The sequence below is a fragment of the Mustelus asterias genome, chromosome 1, assembly GCF_964213995.1.
Source record: "Mustelus asterias chromosome 1, sMusAst1.hap1.1, whole genome shotgun sequence".
NCBI classification, from domain to species: Eukaryota; Metazoa; Chordata; class Chondrichthyes; order Carcharhiniformes; family Triakidae; genus Mustelus; species Mustelus asterias.
This window is the reverse complement of record NC_135801.1, coordinates 146,640,216-146,662,958: the sequence shown is the minus strand read 5'-3', so window position 1 is coordinate 146,662,958 and position 22,743 is coordinate 146,640,216. Positions and strand designations below refer to the sequence as shown.

Sequence of the window (22,743 nt, the reverse complement as noted above, 5' to 3'; positions counted from 1 at the left end):
CAAAAACGCTGCTGACATTTTGTTTGTTGACAGTCTGTTTCAAAGTCTTGCAGTCTGGTGTGAGAAAAATAATTCCATACCTTCTAGCCACCTGAATTAATTGATTTTAAATCATTTGTTTTGAATAACTAGGGCAGAGCCTCATCAAGTCAGTCAATCCTGATGACCTTCATGCTTCCCCAGGTTCAGTGGCAGGTGAGATACTAATGTGTAATGTGATGCCCAGTAATGCATGGTCAGACAACAGATGAATGGAATACATAGTAATATATGTTACCAGCCATACATACTTCGACTTGGCAGAAACATGGGTCTGGATTTTCACAGCCCAGGAGAATAATTCCTGGAACCGTCGGTTAAAAAGCACCTCGAATCATGTGATTTTTGCTTGAAAGGATTATGGGGGGAAGGGGGGGCGGTGGTTGCTGTGGGGTGGTGCTGGGTGGCAGAGGTGTGATGGAGTAGGGTCCACCGACCATTACTCAGTGGTGTCTGTTGGTGTCGGGACTGTAGGAAAGTTCAGGTCAGGACTTTGTATGGTTGAATCTGGATTCTCAGCAGGTTCAGATTCTGGTGAATTTGTTGTCCCAGCCAACAGCTGGTCACTGTGTCTCCTGGAGATAATGCCATCCCTGGTTTGGACAGTTTAAGAGACAGATTGAGTCTGTGCAAGGATTGATGTGGAGTTGCCGGCATTGGACTGGGGTAGGCACAGTAAGTAGTCTCACAACACCAGGTTAAAGTCCAACAGGTTTATTTGGTAGCATGAACTTTCAGAGCGCTGCCCCTTCATCACCTGTGCAAAGATTGTGGCAGGAACCCATTTCTCTCCTGTGGACTAATTCCTTATCAAAACTCCTTGTCCTTGGTGGAAAACTCTATGCTTTGCTTTCTTCCTGTTCGATTGTCCTTGTTGCCGTTGTATGATCTCTTTAGTTTTCAGCGGTTTCAACAGACCAAATGCTGACCGTAGTTATCTCTTCATCATTTGTAATGCAGGAGAGGTCTTGGTCGTGGAATGTGCAGTATTTCTAGACGTTAGCAGGAATTTGTTAAGACGTTTGATCAATGAATCTTGTACCCTGGGTGTTCTCAAGGTATATTTGATGGTTTGGACCAATCGCTCTGCTAGTCCATTAGTAGCAGAATGATATGGAGTGGACTTAATGGCTGGGATTCTCCCAGCCAACTGCAGTGCTCAAGCAGTGCAGTGGGCCGGGAGACATCAGCGGGAGGCTTTTCACGAGTTTGCCGGTCGCAATTCTCCCAAGCACTTTTTTTTAGCGCAATCAAATCTGTGCCAGAAATCAGCACAGAGCTGATTATCATATGGAAATGTCATGGATATTGGCATTTCCATATGATTAACGGGCCTGGGACAGTAGTCTCTGGGCCCGCTGGTGTCTCCCCCCCGCTGGGAGTGGTTCCCACCAGCGGGGTTTACAATTGCTCCCCACTAACGATGAACAGGCATCCTCACCCCACTGGTGGGGACAGAGGCCACTGAGGCACTCCTGGGAGGTCGGGAACAAGGGGGGTGCCCCTTGGGCAGTCCTACCTTTGGGGCCCAGTAGGCCAGCAATCAGGGAGGTTGTGGGGATTGGAGGCCTGCGATTGGGAGGCTGCCGATGGCGGGGGAAGGGGGTGGGTACAGTGCGCATGCTCTTATCTCCACACTGACAGATCGGCGCATGCGCAGTGGCCTGCTCAGTGCTATGGTACCAGCCAGTCGGGTGGGATGAGGCCCTGTCCCCTGCCTTTCAGAGAGGATCATGCTGAGGCACTCTGCATTGCTCAAAGTGTTGTTGGAGATTCATTCAGGAAAGTACACCTAAAAAACGGGCGGGAAATACTTCCATTTTCCCACCCATGGGGCACTTAGTTTTGTTTTGGGCGAATCCTGGCCAATATGTTGGATATAGTCTCTTGTAGGAAACTTTTGAATTCTTGTGAGACAAATTGAGGTTCATTGTTACTTACCAGCTATTTGGGAATCCAAAATGACTAAATACTTCGCCTAGCTTCTCAATAGTCTTCTCCAATGAGGTAGGTTTCATCACAACAGCCTCTGACCACTTAGTGTAAACATCGACCGTTACCAAGAACATATGTCCTTCAAAAGCTCCTGCCGAATCCAGATACACACATTGCCAATCCTCATCAGGCCATTCCAATGAATGTGGCAGTGCTAAGGATGACAGGTTTCTTACCTTTGCACAGGAAGAACATGTTCTAGCTTTCTCTTCAATTTCTTCATCCAATCCAGGCAACCAGAAATAACTTCTCACTATTTTCTTGAAGCGTACGATTCCGCAATGGCCCTAATGCAATTTCTCTAACACCCACTTTCTTAGTGATGGCAGAACGATCACTCTGAGCCCCCATTGAAGACATCTTGACTATACTGATAACTCCACTCTCCTGGAGTAGTAGCATTTCAGGTGAGGTGTTAATTCCAAAGTCTTTCCTCGGGAAACCAGATTTGTCACTTCTGAGAGCACAGGATCGCTCTGAGTGTGTTTTCTCATTGTCTCAAAGTGACAGTTGTGCTGTTTACTTGATCAAAGTGGAAGACATTCTTGTTTGAATAGTCTGATGAATTATCTGGCAGTGGCAATCTTGAAAGTCCACCAGTGTTACAATGTAGACTTGATTGTCGATATTTAATGGTGTAAGTATGCGCAGACAAAATCATTGTCCATTTTGCATTTTACTTGCTGCTAGTGATGGAATTGCTGTGTGTGGTCCAAGAATGGTAGTTAGCAGATGATGGTCCCTCAACAATGTACAACAACGGATGGAATTTCTTTAGTCCAAAGATGATCCCTAATGCTACCCTTTCAATCTGTGCATTGTGTGCTTTGCTCAATGGCATGATATGGTAGACCACCGCTCCAACACCATAAGGGGATGCATAACAAGCTAACGGTAGGGGTATAGTAGGGCCATAAAGAGCAAGAACTTCAGATGCTTCTTTGGCCTGCACGAAGCGTCATTGCATTGATCCGATGACCACTTCCACATCTTGTTCTGGTTAAGAGGTTACATAGAACATAGAACAGTACAGCACAGAACAGGCCCTTCGGCCCAAGATGTTGTGCCGAGTTTTGTCTGAAACCCAGATCAAGTTATTTCCTCCTATCATCCCGAAGTATTCCATGTGCCTATCCAATAACCGCTTAAATGTTCCTAAAGTTTCTGACTCCACTATCCCTGCAGGCAGTCCATTCCACACCCCAACCACTCTCTGAGTAAAAAACCTACCTCGGACATCCTTCCTATATCTCCCACCATGAACACTATAGTTATGCCCCCTAGTTACCGCTCCATTCACCCGAGGAAATAGTCTTTGAACGTTCACTCTATCTATCCCCCTCATCATCTTATAAACCTCTATCAAGTCTCCTCTCAACCTCCTCTGCTCCGAAGAGAAAAGCCCAAGTTCCCTCAACCTTTCCTCATAAGACCTACCCTCCAAACCAGGCAGCATCCTGGTAAATCTCCTTTGCACTCTTTCCAGTGTCTCCACATCCTTCTTGTAGTGAGGTGACCAGAACTGCACACAATATTCCAAATGTGGTCTCACCAAGGTCCTGTACAGTTGCAGCATAACCCCACGGCTCTTAAACTCCAACCCCCTGTTAATGAACGCCAACACACTATAGGCTTTCTTCACGGCTCTATCCACTTGAGTGGCAACCTTCAGAGATCTATGGATATGAACCCCAAGATCTCTCTGTTCCTCCACATTCTTCAGAACCCTACCTTTAACCCTGTAATCCACATTTAAATTTGTCCTACCAAAATGAATCACCTCGTATTTGTCAGTGTTAAACTCCATTTGCCATTTTTCAGCCCAGCTCTGCATCCTATCTATATCTCTTTGCAGCCTACAACAGCCCTCCACCTCATCCACTACTCCACCAATCTTGGTGTCATCAGCAAATTTACTGATACATCCTTCAGCCCCCTCCTCAAAGTCATTTATAAAAATTACAAATAGCAGAGGACCAAGCACTGATCCCTGTGGCACTCTGCTGGTAACCGGTTTCCAGTCCGAAAATTTTCCATCCACCACCACCCTCTGTCTTCTGTTAGATAGCCAGTTACCTATCCAATCGGCCAAACTTCCCTCTATCCCACACATCCTTACTTTCTTCATAAGCCGACCGTGGGGGACTTTATCAAACGCCTTACTAAAATCCATGTATATGACATCAACTGCACTACCTTCATCTACACACTGAGTTACCTCCTCAAAAAATTCTATCAAATTTGTGAGGCAAGACTTGCCCTTCACAAATCCGTGCTGACTGTCCCGGATTAAGCTGCATCTTTCTAAATGGTCGTAAATCCTATCCCTAAGGACCTTTTCCATCAACTTACCGACCACCGAAGTAAGACTCACCAGCCTATAATTACCAGGGTCATTGCTATTCCCTTTATTAAACAGAGGAACCACATTCACCACTCTCCAGTCTTCTGGCACCACCCCCGTGGACAGTGAGGACGCAAAGATCAATGTCAAAGGCTCTGCTATCTCATCCCTTGCCTCCCAAAGAATCCTAGGATACATTTCATCAGGCCCAGGGGACTTATCAACTTTCAGTTTATTCAAAATTGCTAGTACATCTTCCCTCCGAACATCTACTTCCTCCAGCCTATCAGCCTGTGACACCCTCTCTTCCTCAAAAACATGGCCCCTCTCCTTGGTGAACACCGAAGAAAAGTATTCATTCATCACCTCTCCTATCTCTTCTGACTCCATGCACAAATTTCCACTGCCGTCCTTGACCAGCCCCAGCCTCACCCTGGTCATTCTTTTATTCCTCACATAAGAGTAAAAAGCCTTGGGGCTTTCCTTGATCCGACCCGCCAAGGACTTCTCATGCCCCCTCCTAGCTCTCCTAAGCCCCTTTTTCAGCTCATTTCTTGCTAACTTGTAACCCTCCATCGAGTCAACTGAACCTTGTTTTCTCAACCTAACATACGCTTCCTTCTTCCTCTTGACAAGACATTCCACCTCTTTTGTGAACCATGGTTCCCTCACTCGGTCATTTCCTCTCTGCCTGGCAGGGACATACCTATCAAGGACACGCAGTATTTGTTCCTTGAAAAAGTTCCACAGTATGCCTTATATACTGATTTCAAAATTTTTGTCAAGTTTGGAACAAATCTTCCGTAATAATTCAACAATCCTAGGATGCACTATAGAATGAGCGGCACAGTGGCACAGTGGTTCGCACTGCTACCTCACAGCGCCAGGGACCCGGGTTTGATTCCCGGCTTGGGTCACTGTCTGTGTGGGGTTTGCACATTCTCCCCGTGTCTTCGTGGATTTCCTCCGGGTGCTCTGGTTTCCTCCCACAGTCCAAAGATGTGCAGGTTAGGTGGATTAGCCATGCCCCTTAGTGTCAGGGGGACTAAATAAGGTAAATGCATGGGGTATGGGGATAGGGCCTGGGTGGGATTGTGGTCAGTGCAGACTCGATGGGCTGAATGACCTCCTTCTGCACTGTGGGATTCTATCAGAAAGCATCTTTTCTAGTTGTATCACAGCTTGGTATGGCTCCTGCTCTGCCCAGGACCACAAGAAATTACAAAAGGTCATGAACGAAGCCCAGTCCATCTTGCAAACCAGCCTCCTATCCATTGACTCTGTCTACACTTCCTGCTGCCTCGGAAAAGCAGCCAGCATAGTCAAGGACCCCACGTACCCTGAACATTCTCTTGTCCACCTTCTTCCACCTGGAAAAAGATACAAAAGTCTCAGGTCACGTACCAACTGACTCAAGAACAGTTTCTTCCCTGCTACCATCAGACCTTTGAATGGACCTACCTCATATTAAATTGATCTTCCTCTACAGTACATTATGAACCCTCTCCTTTCCTTCTCTAGGTACGATATGCTTTGTATAGCGTGCAAGAGGCAATACTTTTCACTATATACTAACACATGTGACTATAATAAATCAAATCAAATCGAATCTAGGGAGGAACATAACTGGTTAATATTCTGAGGTGAAGACACCTCTATAATGGCCTTAATCTTAGAAGGAGATTTATGAAGGCTAGTGATGTCAATCACATGTCCTAAATAATCAATGGAGGAATGAATGAACTTACACTTGTCCTTGCAGACTCTCAGACAATAATCTTCCAATCTCTGTAGGGCGGCATTCAAGTTTTGAAGGTGTACCTCTTGATCTCTTCCAGTGACTGGGATGTCATCCAGATAACACTGGACTCCGCTTAGTCTATTCAGCATCTGATCCATTGCTCTTTGAAACAATGCAGGAGTTGAGGTGACACCAATTGGTAATCTTTGGTGCTAGAACAAATCTTTATATGTAACAACTGTCAGATGTTCCTGAGACCTCTTGTCCACATTCAGCTGTAATTTGCTGAAAGATTGGCCTCCTGCCGATCCTGCAAACAAGTCTTCAATGTGGAGTAACGGGTACTGCTCCGCACATAACATTGGATTAAGGTGACCTTGAAGTTTCCACAGATCCTTACACATCTATCCTTCTTGATGACTGAAACTATTGGTGTGATCCATTCACTAATGCTGACAGGTTCCAAGATTTCCATCGTTCAGCTTCTCCCTTCAGCTTAATAGTATGTGGTACAGACTTTGCCTTCATGCATTTTGTTTGGTTTCCTTCTTTTATTTTCAGTTGAACTGTAATATCTTTCATGACCCCTGATTCACCATCAAAACCAGTTGTGTGCTTCTTTAAAATTTTTGTGAGGTCCGATTTTCCATTGGTTATCATATTGACTTGGCCCAGTTCAGTCAAATCTTCTCCAGCCATGTACAATCCATCAACGCTGGATAGTTGCCCTTTACTGCAAGCAGAGACAAATCTGCTGTTTTCCCATTGAGTTGGAAAGCTACTTCGATGTGGCCCTTCAGGGGGCCACTTCACCTGTATACGTCTTCAGCACTATCCTTCTTGGCTTCAAGAGAATGTGTATAAGTCTCCCCTTGTAACCAGCCAGGCTGCTGCTCCAGAGTCAACTTCCATTCTTACTGGCTGTCTATGTAGGTTTCCTCTGAGTGCTCCGGTTTTCTCCCACAATCCAAAGACGTGAAGGTTAGGTGGATTAGCCATGGTAAATTAACTTAGTGTCCCAAGATGTGTAAATTAGGGGGATTAGAGGTGTAAATGCATGGGGTTGTGGGGATAAGGCCTCAGTGGAATGCTCTGTTGGAGAGTTGGTGCAGATTCGATGGGCTGAATGGCGCCCTTCTGCACTGTGGATTTCAATGATGTTTCTATCCATCCAGCAGTGGAGTGACCCAATATTGGTATGTAGCACCAGCAATGGCTAGCATATTCAGTGATAGCTCCTCAGACTGTGAATCGGTATCTTTTTCTATACCCTTATGTACAGCATCAACATTTCTCCTTTGGTTCTGTTTAGATGCTGCCTTGGTTTGTTCTTATTCCTTATTTTTACTTAAGTTTGCTTTTTTTACCCAGCAGACATGCTCTATGTGTCCATTTTTCCCACAGTATTGACATACATGTCTTCACACCAGCATTCAGCTGCAGAATGTCCTGGTGGCTTTGCACACCAGTGATACGTATTTAGTGCAAAGTCCTTGGGTGTCGATTGAGTCGTCATTTTGAGTATTTGAGTACATGGACTAAATCACTGAGCTTCTTTTGAAGCCACTTCCATAGAAACAACAATTTTCATTCCTTTTTCAGAGTAAGGTCACTCCCCATTAGCAAATGTTTCACTAAGCTTATCACAGACAAATCTGTCCTGAATAGTGTCATTCAGAACATCTCTAAACTCACAACATTCCAAAAATCTGGCATGGTGGCACAGTGGTTAGCAGTCTTGCCTCACAGCCCAGGGATCCAGGTTCAATTCCCAGCTTGGGTCACTGTCTGTGTGGAGTCTGTACGTTCTCCCTGTGTCTGTGTGGGTTTCCTCCAGTTTCCTCCAACAGACCTAAAGACATGCTGGTTAGGTGCATTGGCCATGCTAAATTCTCCCTCAGTGTACCCGAACAGCTGTCAGAGTGAGGCAACTGGTGGTTTTTCACAGTAACTTCATTGAACTGTTAATGCAAGCCTACTTGTGACACTAATAAATAAACTTTAAAACTTTAAAGCGCAGTCACAAATTGTGCAATTGACGCTTGCTCTTTTTGATTTCTTTTATGGGATCTAAAGCTCTGCCATCACCAAGGGTTTTGGCGAAAAATGTGCTTGCAGAATATCTACGATTTGTGCACACATTCTAGTGCCTGGCTTCTCAGGTTGCATTAAACTACAGTGGCAATTAAAGATTTTCCCCCCCATCAAGCTCAGGAAAGTGGACACCTTAACATCTTTAGCTATTTTATTTGTTTGCACAAAATAGTCAAAACACTCAGGCTATGTAGAGCTCCATCGCTCCACATTTTCTTCAAAGGGTCCCACAATGCCAAAAACTTCCATTTTTCTACTAATGGAGGTTCGCAATGCATTTCCAGTAGCTACCTTGATTTTTCTTTCACACAAGTCAACTAAAAGGAAACTAAAGTTTATTTATTAGTCACAAGTAGGCTTACATTCACACTGCAACGAAGTTACTGTGAAAATCCCCTAGTCGCCACATTCTGGCACCTGTTCGGGTACACTAAGGCAGAATTTAGCATGGCCAATTCACCTAACCTGCACATCTTTGGAGTGTGGGAGGAAACCAGAGCACCTGGAGGAAACCCATGCAGTCACGGGGAGAATGTGCAGACTCCACACAGACAGTGACCCAAGCCGGGAATCGAATTCAGGTCCTCTAGCAGTGAAGCAGCAGTGCTAACCACTGTGCCACCCGAGTTTCAGCCTCTTATTTAACACACCCAACTCTGTAACTGCTGCAGAGTATTGTTACTCTCGTCCACCTAACCCATCAGATCCGGAATGCATGCGAAAAGCTTGTATCCTATCTTTTCTGTTCCTGACCTTTCCCTTGGTAAATTTGTCTTCCCGGTGGCTTCCCGGTGTTTGCCGTCCTAATCGCCAGTTTCTATGTTGTATGTTGGAGGGAGCACAGAGGATTTAACACAAGGGAACTTCATTTACAGGTGTTTGTTCTCTTCTTCTCAGCCTGTTTTACATCTAGGGATTTATGACGTTACCTCCGGTGAGCACATGGATACAGCAGAGCTCAGTAAGCCAATGAGAATTAATACAAATACATAACAGATTCCAGTCCAGGCTGACGGCTCTTACTTTGCCAGTTGCAATACCTCAGTCTGCAATAACATTATTTTCTCACTCTTTTCTTTTTAGGAGAGGAAATTGAATTGTTACAACCCATCATTGCAACGGAGCTCACAAATGAGTGCAATTTTGATGTCAAGATGTGTGGCAGTATTGCAACAGAAGAGTCACATTTTGGTGAAGGATTGCACCGAAAAGCATTTCGGACCAAAGTTATTTATGGCTTTGTACCTCTGTTCGATCCCGGTCATAAGTGTGTCTTAAAAATTCACAATGCCATCTCGCACGGGGCAAAAACAAATAGCGAGCTCATAAAACAGAACTACATGTTGGCAGCACAGGTAAAATATACAGATTAACAGATGGAGGCAGCAACTTGAAATATTCCGTATGCATCATGCAAATGTGCTTTAATAAAAACTTGTGGCATGCACTTAACAATGGCCGATTATAAACTCTGTTGTCAAATTAAGAAAGTATTGGTTGCAGAATGCATTATATCTATGCAATGTTTCTATGTCTGCACAAGCACTGAGTTCCTCTCCCACAGAATCTATCTCAACCAATTCCTCACGAAGTTCCCCTAACACACACACATGAATAAGGGTTGATTTCCATCCCCTCCAGTGGGCAGTAATGGGATTGTTGTACAATGCAATAGCAATGCAATATTGCCTGCCATGTTGCTGTTAACATCCAATCATTCAGTACTTTTTGGAGCCTTGGCTTGGGCTGCCCAGGGAGCTGCTAGAAACAGGCAAGAGTCTTTTTAATCCATGAAACAGGCCCCCAGTGGAATTTTGAAGTACCAATAAGCAGAGTGTGTTCTGCACATGTAGTCCACATTAGTATTTTCCCTTAAGCAGCCTAACTGGAAGGCCTTCAGAAGGCATTGCAAAGTGTACTGAATATTCTAAAAAAGTCAAAAAGCATATTTGTAAATGATTAGCACCTGGTCAGGAGGAACAGTAAGGCTCCTCAGAATTCTAACCCTGTGATGCTTGAGACCTCACTGCCCTCCCCCTGCAACTTTGATATACTGGAAAAAGATACAAAAGTCTAAGGTCACATACCAACCGACTCAAGAACAGCTTCTTCCCTGCTGCTGTCAGACTTTTGAATGGACTTACCTTGCATTAAGTTGATCTTTCTCTACACCCTAGCTATGACTGTAACACTACATTCTGCACTCTCTCCTTTCCTTCTCTATGAACGGTATGCTTTGTCTGTATAGCGTGCAAGAAACAATACTTTTCACTGTATGTTAATACATGGGACAATAATAAATCAAATCAAATCAAATCAAATGGATTTACCATCGCTTTCACTGATCAAGCTGCTCGATTGAAAATTGTTCTAGCCTGAGACTGTTACATTGCACAGGTGGTTGGTGTGTTTGCTCCACCCTACTTACATCTGAGGGAAGTGGTCATATAAAATTCTGCCAAGCATATGTCACCCTGACACACAGGCACATGCAGAAGTTCCAATTTTAATCTAACCCACCAAATTGATTTGTTTCAGATGCATGTTTTACACCCCAACCCCTACCCCACAACCTCATGTTGTGCTCTATTGACATCAAGAGTTATAAAAGCCGAGAGATGATGACAAGCCTATAAAGAACTTTCATAAGGCCTCAGTTAGAGGCGTAGTATTGACTCACAATACAGGAAGTAGATTGAGGTTTTAGAGAAGGTACAATGTGGCTGAAATAGAAGATACTTAGAACAGAGTGCAGGAGAAACTTCTTCAGACAGAGTTGTGAGACTGTGGAATTCATTTCCAGGCCTAGTGGTTGAGGTGCAACCTCATCAACATTCAAGATCAAATTGGATAGGTGTATGATGGAAACGGGGTCGAAAGGATATGATAACAGGATGGGTGAATGTGATTAGAATAATTTTCTAACGGGGTAGATAAAAGATCACATGGATTAGTTAAATTTTTTCCCGTGGTTGTCACTTCTATGTATATGCTTACATGTGATGATGCTGCTTTATTTTCAATTGATAACGTATCGTCAATTGGAATGATGACTATAACTGTAGCTGAAGTGTGATACATGTTTGTTTCTAATGCAGTAGAATGAAAAAGGTGTTGTTCATTTTTAGGAATGCCATGTACAGACTGCTGCTCGGCAATATGGCAATATGTTTTCAGCAGAGGGGACATTGTTAGAAGGCTTTGGAGAAACACCTGAGTGAGTAAATGTGTGCTTTACTTGTGCTAGCCTTCACTCCCCTTGTCCGTGCTATAAAGCCGGGTCCTTAATTGCTGTTTATTCTGAAGTGGTGAGCATTGTAATTGGGATGACCAGGTCAAAATCATGTACCTATCATGGAAGTGCATCTTATAAGCTGAACATAAGCTGGATTCTAACAGGAGGAACTTTTCCATAGTTTATGGCTGTCAGTGATTGCTTCATAGTATCTAACCATTGCAATTGTTAATATTTGTTTTTATTAATCTTGTGCCGATCAAAGTAAAGAATATTCGCTCTGGAGAACCACATTTCCAATTCAGGAATACTTAGGCCCATTGTGCACAATCTTGCCATCATCTTTAAAGTCAGTTCACTTCATACAAGCTGGGACTGAACCTGGGACCTTCTCACCGATATGACTCAGTTGCAAATTTCAGAACAATTCCTTTAACGATCAGGCTAACTTCTGATGTTTCCTCCTGTGGGGGAAAGGAGGACGGCACAGTGGTTAGCACTGCTGCCTCACAGCACCAGGGACCCAGGTTTGATTCCCGGCTTGGGTCACTGTCTGTGCGGAGTTTGCATGTTCTCCCCGTGTCTGTGTGGGTTTCCTCCCACAATCCGAAAGACGTGCTGGTTAGGTGACCATGCTAAATTCTCCCTCAGTGTACCTGAACAGGTGCCGGAGTATGGCGACTAGGGGATTTTCACAGTAATTTTATTGCAGTGTTAATTTGCAGTATTGCAGTAAGCCTGTAACTGATGTACGCAATCATGTTCTTTTTCTAGAGTTATTCCCATATATCTAATTAATCGCCCAGCAAACAACATCCCATATGCAACTGTGGAAGAGGAACTGATCGGCGAGTTTGTTAAGTATTCAGTGAAGGACGGCAGAGAGCTGAATTTTAGTAGAAAAGAATCTGAAATTGGTCAGAAATGTTGTACATTCCAGCACTGGGTGTATCAGTGGACAGAAGGAAACCTCCTTGTCACAGATATGCAAGGTAAATGTGATATATTGCTTTGAAAGCATTGGAAAGAATGTCTGTGTGTTGTAGGGATGTAATGGTCAGTGTCTGTCCAATTTAAGTGTAATAACTAATCCATTGTCAGAAACAGAAATCAAAGGAGTGTCATAATTATCATTAGAATCTTGCAGGAAGCCATTTAAACCATCGTGCTTCTTTTGAAGAAGCTATCCAATCCCTGTAGTTTACCCGTAGCCCTTCAATTTTTTTTATTTTTCAAATGTAAAACCAATTTCCTTTTGCTAGCCAAATTGCAGGTATTCAAGTCTCGTTTCAATCTATCACTATGTCACATTTGTTATTGGAGCAATACCAGACGCATACACCATACATTTGATGCTTCACATGCAGTACTTACTGGTTACCTGTTCACTTAAATAAAATTGGGAAAGCATAAAGTCAACACCTGAAAGGGAATGTAAAGTTAACATTTCAGTCTTCCAAAAGAAGGACATTACCTGCACTCTGAACCTATTCTTTTGTTTTGGACTAACTTTCATTATCGTCATTTTAGACATCCAACATTCATTTTATTTCCACTTATGTAATAACTTTTGTGCATGTTTTACAGAATTTGTTCCAATTGTTTTTCTGTAGGTGTAGGAATGAAGTTAACTGATGTTGGAATAGCAACTAGTAGAAAAGGGTAAGTGAAGAAAATGACGGGCTGTACTGTTACAGTAGCTCATTCTCTGTATCTTGATTAATGATGCTGCAACAGCACTCTGTCAGGTTTGATGACGTGATATTGGTCGTAATATTACTGTAAATGCCATACGATGAAAGTTTCAACCTGAAACAAGCAGCTTCCATGTAATAACTGCTGGGTTGTAACCCCATCAAGAATATTATTAATGGAATGGAAGTTAAAATTGCAATTACCTTCCGTGCTTAAGTTTCCCTTTTCTTGCACATACTTGGGGCTAAGGTCAATATCCCTAATATTGACGGGCACAAGGATTGTGCTTGACAAATTTATTAGAGCTTTTTGAGGATGTAACTAGTAAAATAGATAAAGGGGAACCAGTAAATGTAGCATAATTCGGATTTCCAAAAGGCCATTCAATAAAGATTTAAGCACACAAAAGATTACTACACAAAATCAGGGTTCATGGGGTTGGAGATATATAAACAGGGATGGAGAACTAGTTAATGGACAAAAAGGAGTGAGTAGGGATAAATGAAGCATTTTCAAATTGGCAGGAAGAGTTCCACAAGATCAGTACTGGAGTTTTTGCTATTTATGTTCCATTTGAATGACCCAGTCAAAGAGATTGAGAGTTATGCACCCAGGTTTGCAGATGATACAAAAGTGAGAAAGTAAGTTCTGAGGAGGGATGGAATATAAAAGTGGGGAATTTTTACTGCAGCTGTACAGGGCCTTGGTGAGACCACTGCTCAAGTATTGTGCGTAGTTTTGGTCTCCTTATTTAAGAAACTTTATAATTGCTTTAAAAGCAGTTCAGAGAAGATTCACTGAACTCATTTCTGGGATGAAGGGCTTATCTTATGAACAAAGGTTCAGACTATATCCACTGGAGTTTAGAAGAATAAGAAGTGATCCTATTGAAACATATAAGATCCTAAGGTTTCTTGTTGGGCGGATATCGGAGGATGTTTCCTCTTGTGGGGAAAACTAAAACTAGGAGACATCATTCAAAAATAGGAGGTCTTCCTTTTAAGAGAAAGATAAGGAGAAATTCTTTCCCACAAAGAGTCATTGGTGTGTGGAATTCTCTTCCCCAGAAAGCATTGGAGGCCAGACCATTGAATTTATTTAAGGTAGAGTTTTATTATGCAAGACAGTCAAGGGTTATATAGGGGAGACAGGAAAGTGGAACAGAGACCACAACCAGGTCAGCCATGATCTTATTGAATGATGGAGCAGCTTCAAAGGGTCAAATGGCCTCCTCCAGCTCCTACGTTCCCAAGTTCCGCTGACTCCAAGAGGATGAAAAACAAATATAGACAGGTAAAGTAAGTGGGCAACAAGGCAACAGGTAAAGTACAATGTGGAGAAATGTGAGGTTATTAACTTTGGTAGTAAGAAGACAAAAGAACACTTTTAAAAGGCATGGAAGTTTTAAATGTTGATGCTCGGAGAGACATGGGGTGTATTCTTACACGGAACATAGAGCGTTAGCATGCAGGTGTAGCAAGCAAATGGCAAAGGGATTGGAATACAAAGGTGAGAAAGTCTTGCTGCAATTGAACAGGGCTTCGGTGAGACCAGAAATAGGGCAGAATATTGATGTGTCCTGCTGGCATATTTGTCAGCGCGGGTCACATAAAACTCACCAGGTAGCCTTCCCATCATCCTTCTGCCTGCCCTTGATCTGTCTGTAATGTTACATGGGGTGGTCCAACCTTGCCCCAGTCGAGACCTTTAAATGGCTAATTATTGGACACACAGAGGCTGTTTCCTACCAGCCTCAATTCTTGCCCATTTTGGGCAGGGGAAAGCCCAGCAGGTCATCCTACTAGGCTCCAATGGAAATGAACCACTTCCTTCATGGGCCCTTTACCACATCTGGCACCTCCCCCAAGGATCTCCCACCACGAACCCTATAGTTATGCCCCCTTGTAATAGCTCCATCCACCCGAGGAAATAGTCTTTGAACGTTCACTCTATCTATTCCCTTCATCATTTTATACACCTCTATTAAGTCTCCCCTCAGCCTCCTCCGCTCCAGAGAGAATAGCCCTAGCTCCCTCAACCTTTCCTCATATGACCTACCCTCCAAACCAGGCAGCATCCTGGTAAATCTCCTCTGCACTCCTTCCAGCGCTTCCACATCCTTCCTATAGTGAGGTGACCAGAACTGCACACAATATTCCAAATGTGGTCTCACCAAGGTCCTGTACAGTTGCAGCATAACCCCACGGCTCTTAAACTCCAACCCCCTGTTAATAAAAGCTAACACACTACAGGCCAACTATTCATGAGTCATCTTTTCAAAAGGTAGCCCATGAGGCCCAGTAGCCACTCCCTGTTTTTTTGTGGTGGCGCAGCAGACACCATATGATGAAAGAGGCATCATAACAGCTTCTAGACAGTGGAATTGATCTGCATGGTATGCTGTGAATGGTCACACACTAGCTATGTATTGAAGGAATTCCTATCTGTTTCAGAGTTGGCATGTGGCACCCATAAGTGAAAAGGTAAGTTGTAAGAGGGGTATAAATCGTTTACAGAGAGATATTAATTGGTTAAGCTAGTGGGCAAAAAGTTGGCAAATGGAGTATCATGTGAGAATTTATTCATTGTTGAAGGGAGAACAAAGAACAGAGTATTATTTAAATGGATAAATACTGCAGAAAGCTGCAACACGAAGGGACTTGGGGGTACTTGCACATGAAACACAGAAAGCTAACACACAGATGCAGCAGGTAATCAGGAAGGCGAAGGGAATGTTGGTCCTTATTTCAAGGGGGTTGAGTATAAGAGGAGAGAAATTTTACTGCAAATGTACAAGGTACCGATGTGACAACAGCTAGAATATTGTGAGCAGTTTTGGCCCCCTTATTTAAGGAAAGACATTATTTCATTGAAGGCAGTTCAGAGAAGGTTCACTAGGATGATCCCCGGTAAGGAGGGATTGTCTTATGAGGAAAGGTTAAACAGGTTGGGACTCTACACATTGGACCTTAGAAGAATGAGAGGTGATCTCATTGAAATATATAGGATTCCTAAGGGGCTTGTTGGTGGGGCAACCAAGGTGACCGGTACTGTCTAAAGTTTAGATAGTGCAAGACTCACGAGGCAGGTATCTCTGTATAAAGACGTAACTTTATTCCAACCAGCAACTGCCAGGAGACCATCAAACAGTCAGGACAGCTCTGAAATAGAGGTGCCAGACCTCTCGGGTGAAATCTGACATATACAATTCAAATTATAGGTTTTCTTATCAATCATTTCAGCCAGAGGACATAGTCTCAGAATAAAGGGGCAGCAATTTGCGACTGAGATGAGAAGGAATTTCTTCTCTCAGAGAATTGAAAGTCTTTGCCACAGAGAGCTGTGAGGGCAGAATCCTTGTGTATATTTAAGGCTGAGATAGATTTTGGATTGATAAGGGAATCTATCCCTGGTGGTGGTGACCAGAACTGCACACAATGCTCCATATTAGATCAGCCATGATCCTATTGAATGGCAGAGCAGGCTTGTGGGGCCGAACAGCCAACTCTTGTTCCTTTTTCTTATGGTCTTATGATTCATGGTGTCAAACCACATCATTGGTGAAACGATAAAATGTATGTTAAAGAAGTGAAATTATGGCAATTCTTCTTTTCTGGTTTGGAAGGGTGAAGGGGGGGGGTGCTGAATTCATGAGAAAATTGGTCTAAATACCGACTGTTTTCTCAGTTCAACTTCACACTCGAATATCCCCACTCAGTGCAATGCCGAGATGACATCGTGGTTTAAAGGCTTGGAGGACAGGGCCGATTCATGCCCTGATCTGTCAGTCTCCCGTTTGTTGGCCAATTCGATCACTGGCCAACCTGGGATCCCCACAGTGCTACCTCCCCCCCCCCCCCCCACCCCCCTTTTGCTCTGTCAAATGAAAAAAACACAATTGACTCCGGCTGCCGGAGATGCGTGGAGGCTGTGGCGCCCAGCGGGGAGCCTGCGAAACGGCCTCCGCTCGAGTCTTCTGGCCCGATGCGCTGCTTTTGTAGCACAGCGGGTTGGGAGAATTACCCCCAGCATCTATAAGATATTTCTGGCACTTTGGGAGACTCAGGGTCTACTTATTGTAAACTTAGGAACTGCTGTCATTGTTCCCAAATATAAATACTAATATAAATTGGGCAAAAGCGATTTGTTATAACCATTCAAACTTGATGTAGCTTTGGGTTGGCTTCTTACAAGTGTCCGGAATTGTTGGTGGTATGCCTCCAGGAGTAACTCGTAGGCAGTCAGGATTACAGCCTTGGTCGTCTCCTAGTTCAGGGACACATCAGGAGGCACCATGGGGTAGACCTGTTGGGCTGTCCCTGACAGCTGCCCTTGAATTAAAAATGTTCAGATATTTGATGACCATGTCAGGTGTGTTGCTATTTTCTCAAAAGTGGCAAAAATAAATGACCCCATAGCATTCTCTTCAAATTTGGGAATGAATTGTGCATACTTGCGGGCTTCAGAGATTGGCTCCAGCTTAAAGGGATAAGGGGTGCTACTGGCTATAGAGAGATTTTCCCTTGCAACTTTCAATTATGATCTCTCTCTCCCTGTGAGCTGCTAGCTTCACTTCCAATTTTCAGAGCTGGATTCCTCTTTTCCTTTCCTGTTCCCTGGCTCTATCTCTCTCTCTTTCTTTCTCTCTCCCTTTACTTCCCTGCTTGAAATTAGCTGGAGGAGGGAATTCAGAGTCATGATTGAACCGTACATCTAACTGCCCTACTGGTAATGTGAGATCCAAGCATTCTAATCCTCTATAAACCAGCCCACAGCCACCTCAAAAGAGGCTAAAACCAAAGGGTCAGTTTATTCTATTCACACTCAAAATGCGGGAAGAGGATTTTCAATGTTTCCAATTATTTGCATTCATCCAATAAAAAAAGGGATAAGGGAAAGAAAGGTTCAGAGCAAAGACCACAGACAAAATAAGAATTATTGTTTCACATGAGTCCAGTGTCTAGAATCAAAAGTACAATGGTATATTATTTCAGAGAGGTTAGCAAGCTGAAGCTGATGTGGGGATAATCCATTTTTCCAGTGCTGACTTCCACGATGGGAGAAGACGCAGAGATGAATTAGTCTTGTAGTAGGCACTGGTACAGAAGTTCAGACCTTCCAGTAGAAAACAGTGTAGATGAGGGCCAAGCAATTTAAACCTAGATAGAGCTCTGGTTTTGCTGCTGTTTTGTTAAAGGAAGATGGCAGGATTTCCACAACAGTAACATAAATACCAGAGATGTATAATATAAGAAACTGGCTATTGATATGTCCCTCTTTTGTTAAAAAAAGACAATATATTAATGGTAGGATGGTGGGTGGCACGGTAGCACAGTGGTTAGCACAGCTGCCTCACAGCACCAGGGATCCCCGCTGGGCGCCACAGCCTCCGCACATCTCCGGCAGCCGGTGTCAATTGTGTTTTTTTCATTTGATAGAGCAAAAGTTTTAAAACATGAAATATTGATGTGTCAATATTTTGCTAACTTTGTTCTCTGTGGAGATTGTAACAATGGGAAACATCTGTACAAAGTTAAATTAAAGTTTATCCTTTAGCTTCACAAGACAATATTACAGGTTCAGGCAGCTTTGGGGTTTTGGGGAGGGAGGGATGTCATGTGACATAATCTTCCATTACACACAAGTCATCACTCAACTTTCAGTGGGTGCACTTTAAGATCAGAAGTAGCAGCAGGAATAGTTCATTCAGCCACTTGAGTTTTTTCTGCCATTTAATGAGATCATGGACCTGACTTGTGATCTTAATCCACTTCTCTGCCTCTCCCACATTATGCTTGACTCCCTTGTCAATCAAAAATCTTTCTGGCCACAATTTAAAATTACAGTTGGCTAGATCAGCTCAGGAAGCAAATAGTGAAGATCCTATTGCTCCATTTTAACTGCCCAAGCACCCCTAAGTGCCCCCAATTTTATTTCCATGCAGTGGGGGAGATTATTGTTCCCTTGTGTTCTGCCACATGTCGCGTTGTAGGTTCCTCTCACAGTTCCTTAACCGTCATCGTTTGGTATGTTGAAAACAGCTTAATATACAGTGCTGTGGTGCTAATTTAGTTGTACTGCCATCATGTGAATGTACAACCATTTAGAAGAGAGTTGAGTGATGCAGTAAATTGGAATACCTGTTTTCTGTATCTCAGAAAGGCTTTTTACAATTTCCCATCTCTGCCCCATTTATGGGGGATTGTCAGACCTAGGAGAAACAGAGGACGACAAGCATTTTCTCAGAGGGTAAACTACTGTGTGGAACATGTTCACACATTTCCAGTAATCCTAATTGCAGCAGGAACCGGAGGACAGGTCGTATGCATTCTTAGACTTGTGAAGAAACAGAGGGGTTGTTGCACTCATTATTTATGGCTATAGTATGTTGAATTTTTGAATTCTAATGTTTTTGAAGAGAAATGTTTGAAAATTATTAGAGGAAGTGAAGGATTATTTTTCCCAGCTGATAAAAAGTGAAAAATCCACTTCCAGAGAAAGTGAAAAGGGCTAATCTGAGTTTGTAAGGGTTAAGAATGCACCGTTTTTTTGTAGAGGGGCCGATGGTAAAGGAAACAAATGATTGATTCCCTTTTTGCTGAGAAAAATACCAAACCACACAAGTAGGTTTTGCTGAGCCAGTTTAAGGGAAGTTCATTGAACTAATTCAGGAAGTGACAAAGTGCAACAGCGCTATTTAGTGGCATATGTATGGTACTACATGACTGAAAACTCAAGCAGTGGCTTCTTAAAGCTGCACAAATGTTGTCTGAAAGACAAAGCTTACTTCTGTCTCATTTGGCAAAGGCAACATGTCTTTGGAGTCCAGTTTCACAAGAGTTGGTGTCTTTAACCAGTTGAACCATTGGTGGAGTTACATAAATAGTTTTTCCAAAGAAAATTGAAAGATAGCAAGGGTAACTTATTAATAAAGAATGATCTGCTCCTCTAGTTCAGGTGTAAGGTGAGTACATGGAAGCCACCAACTAGTCAGCTTTCTCATGGCTGTATACATTAGGGGACCGTAGGCAAGACAGATTAGCTGAATATCTAACCTCCTCTTTATTCTCTTCCAGATACAAAGGATTTAAAGGGAACTGTTCCATTTCCTTTATTGATCAGTTCAAAGCTCTCCATCAGTGTAATACGTACTGTAAAATGATGGGTTTGAAATCTCTGAAAGTCTCTCAACTTAAGCCCAAGAGGAATCCCTCAGTGAAGACACAAGCATCACAACCAATCCCACGGTCAACAAAGAAAACCCCACTGAGTCCACAGAGCATAAGAAGAAATTTTTCTTCTCAGGCAAAGAGCATATTTGGAGACAAAACTTTACAGAAACATCTATAAACCCTTGAAACATTCATTTCTGCTGTCACATGAGCCTGCAGCTTACTTGTGTTTCTTAGATGGTATCATGTTGTCTATCGTGGATTTTGTTTGTCAAACTTATCAATGCAAGTGAAAATATACAAGGGTAAATTCATCAATCCCACACACCCAGGAGGGAATGAAACCTGAATGGAGTACAGGTGAAAGAAACTGCGCTACACCATTGTAGCTATATGTAGGAGCCAGGCTTTGTTCAAGCTTAGATTCCCAGGGGTGTGAGATCAGTAAATGTATCCTCTCTAATTCTAAGATAGAATAGCTCAGTGGTAGAGATGTACATTAGCAAAGTGCTGCAATTTGAATAGAAGCATGATGAAGTTCCTTATTACCTGCATGATATCACGTCAAGTCTCCAACCTCCTTCACTTCATTGCTACCTGTCTTAAAAAGCTTTATGATTTCTACTATGGTCAATTCTCTGTTGAACTTGATTTTCTTGCTTCATCAAGTTCCGAATATGCCAAACTGCACACTCCTGTACCCAGTATTTTCTTGCATCGATGTAAAGGTCCATTGTGCCATCCCATTATGTATTTTTCTTCAAATTGCTGGAACTTCTCTTTCTGTCAATCTTCCTGTTCTCTTACAAATTTTCAAATTTCAAACTTGGTTTCATCTAATTATTACTTCTTGACTTATCTTCTCTCCTACTCTTATTGAGCTTTTTTTGGTGCCTTGTAATATGGAGCTTGAACGTTCACCAATTTCTTAAAGTAAAAAAAAGCCAATGCCAACTCTATCTGTGACTGAGTTGTGACTGAATGTAATGTTATTGTAAGGTTCTCTTTCTATTTAACACGATGTTCTCCAGAAATATATATAAGGTGAAACAAACAAAAACAGAAAATGCTGGAAAACTCAGCAGGCCTGACAGCATCTGTGGAGAGAGAACAGAGCCAACGTTTTGAGACTGGATTACTCTTAAACAAAGCTCAGCTTAAGATAAAATCTTGAACCGTATGTTATGAATATGGTGTATATGATAGGGACACTTTGTTCATATATTTCAGTTTATTTTCTTTTTGTCGAGAGAACCTCATGTTAAAATCCAATATTGAAGGATAGTGTGATGCATTAATCAATAGGCATGAGGTCAATGTTCACAGGGAAGCCAATAACATACAGCTCGATCTCACCAACACCTCAATGGCCTGTTCATCTGGCATCCAGTCTTGGAGATGTCATAACTACCTCGGCATCCGGAAGACTGGAGCCACCATTTTCATACACTTAATTCCCTTGCCACTAACTTCCACAGGCTAAACCAGACCCAACACAACTTTGACATCCTGTGACTCCTGAGCTGACCTTTAAATCTCTGATTATTTTTACTATCACTAAGGTTGCTTAACTTCTACATTCAGAACATTGCCCACCTCTTCCCATACCTCAGCATCTCTGTCACAGAAACACTTAGACATTCCATCATCACTCAAGACTTGGCTATCTAATGCTTTCCTAGCTGACCTTTCATTCTTCATCCTCCATAACTGTAACATGCCCAAAACTCTGCTGGAAGTTGGAGATCAGCAGAAATACCGTTATATGGAAAGTGAAAGATATAAATTTGACTTTTGTTGTTCCTGAGTAGAACATAGGAGATCAACCAATTTTAACTTAAGAGAATAGCACTAGTAGTGTGCTGTATTATTGCAAAGAGCACATATTAAATAGTGGTTTGGAAGTTTCTCATTTCCTTATCATTGATACACGAGATTTTCAAAGCAATAGTCAGTGCAGGTTTCTGAATATTAATAACACCTGCAGTCTCTGTAACTTAGATAAATTCTAGTTATAAATTCTATTTCTATGTTGTTATCACACAGTCAGTAGCGAACAGGTTATTTTATTTTGTTTTGTACACTGGATAATTCAGTTCTAATGGGAGTGTGCAATCTCCAATGAAGCTTGAAAGGTTACTACTTTGAAAAAACGAAAAATATGCCAACTATTAATTGCCCTTGAGAATGTTATGATGTCACCTAATTGAACTGCTGCAGTTCATGTGTTGAAGGTGCAAGGTAAATGATTTGAAGGCACAAGTCGAGGGAAACGTGTAAGATTTAGTTGCCATTGCCATTGCAGAGACGTGGCTGCAGAGCGACCAAGATTAGAAACTGAATACCCAAGGACCTTCAGCATTTAGGAAGGATAGACAAAAAGGAAAAGGAGGTGGGGTGGCAGTCTTAGTAATGGACAAGATCAGTG

General features: G+C 42.7%; 1 protein-coding gene across 4 annotated transcripts in view; it reads left to right on the top strand.

The window, feature by feature from the left end:
* alpk2 (alpha-kinase 2) overlaps window positions 1-21,274 on the top strand; it is a 96,005-nt gene extending 74,731 nt beyond the window's left edge. For all 4 annotated transcript variants that reach the window (XR_013498732.1, XR_013498733.1, XM_078219982.1 and 1 more), the window contains 6 exons: window positions 133-195; window positions 9,297-9,568; window positions 11,342-11,430; window positions 12,223-12,440; window positions 13,062-13,110; window positions 20,220-21,274. Coding sequence is in view for 2 of the 4 variants with exons in the window: in XM_078219982.1 (XP_078076108.1) it covers window positions 133-195; window positions 9,297-9,568; window positions 11,342-11,430; window positions 12,223-12,440; window positions 13,062-13,110; window positions 20,220-20,493 (965 nt within the window). In the remaining 2 variants the exon portion in view is untranslated. The remainder of the gene's footprint in view (window positions 1-132; window positions 196-9,296; window positions 9,569-11,341; window positions 11,431-12,222; window positions 12,441-13,061; window positions 13,111-20,219) is intronic.
* The last annotated feature ends 1,469 nt before the right edge of the window (window positions 21,275-22,743 follow it).